This window comes from Tupaia chinensis, unplaced genomic scaffold (assembly GCF_000334495.1).
Source record: "Tupaia chinensis unplaced genomic scaffold, TupChi_1.0 Scaffold143624_1, whole genome shotgun sequence".
NCBI lineage: Eukaryota > Metazoa > Chordata > Mammalia > Scandentia > Tupaiidae > Tupaia > Tupaia belangeri.
The window spans coordinates 716,026-719,505 of NW_006203472.1; the positions used below are offsets into that span (position 1 = coordinate 716,026).

General features: G+C 53.6%; 1 protein-coding gene across 5 annotated transcripts in view; it reads left to right on the forward strand.

Moving 5' to 3' along the window:
- Nucleotides 1-3,480, forward strand: part of DEAF1 (DEAF1 transcription factor) — a 53,902-nt gene that overhangs the window by 38,169 nt on the left and 12,253 nt on the right. For 2 of the 5 annotated variants that reach the window (XM_027766675.1, XM_027766676.1), the window contains one exon: nt 3,390-3,477. In XM_027766675.1, the coding sequence (XP_027622476.1) occupies nt 3,390-3,477 (88 nt within the window). The remainder of the gene's footprint in view (nt 1-3,389; nt 3,478-3,480) is intronic. The other 3 variants (XM_006164427.2, XM_006164431.2, XM_006164428.2) reach the window with 3 other exon arrangements.

The following is a 3,480-nucleotide window of genomic DNA, read 5'->3' on the forward strand; positions in this document are numbered from 1 at the left end:
TGCCCTTCTCGGTCGGGTTGGCGAGGCCACGCGCCCTATAGCGAAAATCTCTCTCAAAAAAAAAAAAAACTCTCAAAAAAATAAACAAGCAAACAAAAAACACATTACTGATTTTCTTCTGCCCTGTGTGTATCCAAGTTTTCAAGTTAGGCTTTTTAAGTTTATTTGCAGAAAGAGGGTTTTTTTGCTGTAGAGCGTGTGCACTTGCCAGAAAGACAGAGAGATAGAAAGCGAGAAATCACCCCCTAGGGGGAATGGCCACGCCGCAATCCCTTCTCCATTCTCCTCTTAGGATCCTGGGCATGCACACACATGGGCCCGGTGTGAATTTAAGCCACCAGGTCTGGGACTTGAACCACAGTTGACTACATGGGAGTCCAGCAATATAACCGTTACGCCATCTGTTGGTCCCTATTTGCAGAAAGATTAAAAAATATATTGTTAAATTTATTGCTCAACAGTTAAAGGATTAATGGGCATTTCATAAGTGATTTTATGGTCTTAATCATTCTTGGTTGGCTCTATGTCGGAGAAGAAGGCTGTTAGTTCCATGTAGTAGATAATTTGCATAATTTTTAATTGCCAGCGGGGCATATGCTCACCAAAACAGGGAGCGCGAGAAAGTACCTCCCAGTAGGGCGTAGTCATGCCAGTCTTTTCCTCCGTTTCCCCATGCTGCCCAAAGTATTTCCTTTTTATTTTATTTTATTTTATTTTATTTTTGTCATAGGGCACTTGCAGGAGAGTTATAAAGCAGAGAGAGAGGAAAAGTGAGAAATCATCCCTCGGGGTGGGAGGGGGCAGGTTGCTCTCTTCTCTTCATATTCTCCTCTTGGGATTTTGGGCATGCATGTTCACACGCCCAGCACACGTGTAGTTTTTATGCCACCAGATCTGGGACTCGAATTGCAGAGTTGGCCATGTGGGATCTAGCCCCCCAACTTCCATGCCCGTAGCTTGCTCACAATGTACTTTTTAAGCCACTGGGGCCTGGTATTTGAACCGCGGTAGGCCATGGCGAGTCCGGCTCCCTTAGCTACCAGCCTGCAGGACTGGCCCGGTATGATTTAAAACTAGTGAGAGCAGCCTGTGTGATTTACCGGAGTCTCCACACAGCTCCCAGCATGCTGCCTGTCGTGTTGCGGATGTGAGGTTCCCAGCCGTGGCGTGCGACTTGCAGAAGGAGGGCCCTTTAGTTAAGTTGGTAAGCCACTTGTCAGCAGTGCAGCAGTAAATGCCCTGCAGGGCTGGCCCACGTGGGCTTGTGTCCACAGCCCTCCCCCAGTGTCCTGGTGTGTGCGTCTGTGATCCTAGGTTGGCTGAGGCTGGGGTGGGTCGTGGCTCCAGGACCCTGGTGGGGATACTGCCCTCTGTCTGTCTCTGTTTTTCTTTCTCATGAAATAAAAATAAAGTTTAGGGCTAAGGAGGTGGCATGGTGGTCAAGTCAGCTGGATCCCACATGGTCAACTGCGAGGTTCGAATCCTGAACCTGGAGGCTTGAAAATCACACCAGATTAGGGACCAGCAGTTAGTGTAATGGCTGTGTCACTGGACTCCCATGTAGTCGACTGCGATTCGAGTCCCAGACCTGGTGGCTCAAACTTATGCCAGGTGCATGTGCGTGCCCAAAATTCTGAGAGGAGAATGGAAGAGAAGGGATTGCGGTATGGCCATCCCCCCTGAGGGGTGATTTCTCGCTTTCTGTCTCTCTGTCTCTCTCTGTCTGTCTGGCGAGCGCACGCGCCCTATAGCAAAAACCTCTCCAAAAAAAAAGAAAAGAAAAGAAAAGAAAATCACATCAGGTGCAAGTGTGTGTGTGCCCAAAATCCTGAGAGAAGACAGGAGAAGAGGGTCTCAGCATGCCATCCTGAGGGGGTAATTACTCTCCCTCTCTCTTTCTCTCTGATGAGTGCACACACCCTATGCCAAAAGCAAAAACAGAAACAATTCTTTCTCGGCGTTGAGAGCCCTCACTACGGCAGAAGGGTGCCAGCCCAGGGAGCCCCCTCTGCGGCTGGCGCACTAGGGCAGGCTCGCTGTCAGGTATCTCTGGAATGCCTGCTTTGTTCCAGGCACCATCCTGAGGACACGAACACCCAGCACAGACCCCTGCCCTCGGTACGGGACTGTGACCAAGGCTTGCGCAGCCTGTGGGCTCGGCGTGCCACCACCTGTCACACCCAGGAAGGGTCACATCCAGGAAGGTGTGGCCAGGCGGGGCTGGCACCCCGGGCAGAGCCGCCCGAGTTCACCCAACACTGGTATCAGCTACCGGCAGGGAGTGCGCGAAGTTCCTGCTACCTTTGTTCTCCCTGTAGACGGTTCTCGGACAGTTCTCGGTTTGGTTCTCGTTGACTTGTGGTTTTTGAAGTCGTTTGCCATTTAAAGTGGAGGCAGAGAGCAAAGTAAGTTACCGTCTACGATTCCCTCCAGTGCCTGTGTTCTGTAGTGACTGAATGTTGAGATGTCCCGTGTTGTCCAAGTAGAAACGTATTGGTCATTGTGAAGACCGCATTCTGCATGAAGGAAGCCGAGCTCAGGACAGAAGCGCAGAGGTAGTCACTGCACAGATAGGCGAAAGCGGTGTCCGCCTGGGACTAGCCTGGGTCATATCACCGGAGGGGAGGGGCAGACTGCCTGCCCCACCTGGCAGCAAACGGCCCCCCGCAGCAGCGGCCGGGTACGTGCGTGGCCCCTCCTGGGCGGTGGCTGGGCCCAGGCTCACCCTGGTGGGTTTCTCTGTCTGTCACATCATCGAAGACCTTCATTAGTCAGGCCGCACGAGTTAACCACTGACAGATGTGCTTATGTACGTGGATTAAGGGGCAAAGCTCCAATAATGTAACTTAAGGAAAAAGCACACAGACCAGCTGGGAGAGGCGGGGGTGGCTGCCCGGGAGAGGCGTGTTTCCCTGCCAGTGCCGCCCCGCTGGCAGGGGCTGGTTCCGTGGGCTGGAGGCCATGAGCCCGCAGGTCTGGAGCATTCAGTTCCCTCTGGAGCGTGGTTCTCTGCGCCTGCTCGGTGCCAGACGGTCTACGCCTTGACTCTCCAGTGCCTGAGCGCAGGCCAGACCATGTGCAGGGGAAGGGGAGGGGCTGACTCTGGAGGTGATGAGAGCGTGCCTTCTGGGCAACGCTGGGGACAGAGCCCAGAGGGAGACTACAATGCCATCCTCTCTGCACGCTTGCGTTTTTATTTTAGTGGGTTTTTTTTTTCTGTAAGTGAGAGACAAAGGAGCAGAGGGAGAAGGGTGACAGCGCCCTGACGGTGCCTCAGAGCTGCCTGGTCAGCCCTGCTCCCAGGCTGCTCTGTCCCTGCAAGTCCCGGGGGCTGCTTCTGCGAGCCGGCGCCCCTGCCCTGTCACTGACTGGTCTGTGTCCTCTTGCAGCAGTCCTGCGTCAACTGTGGCCGGGAGGCCATGAGTGAGTGCACCGGCTGCCACAAGGGCAACTACTGCTCCACGTTCTGCCAGCGCAAGG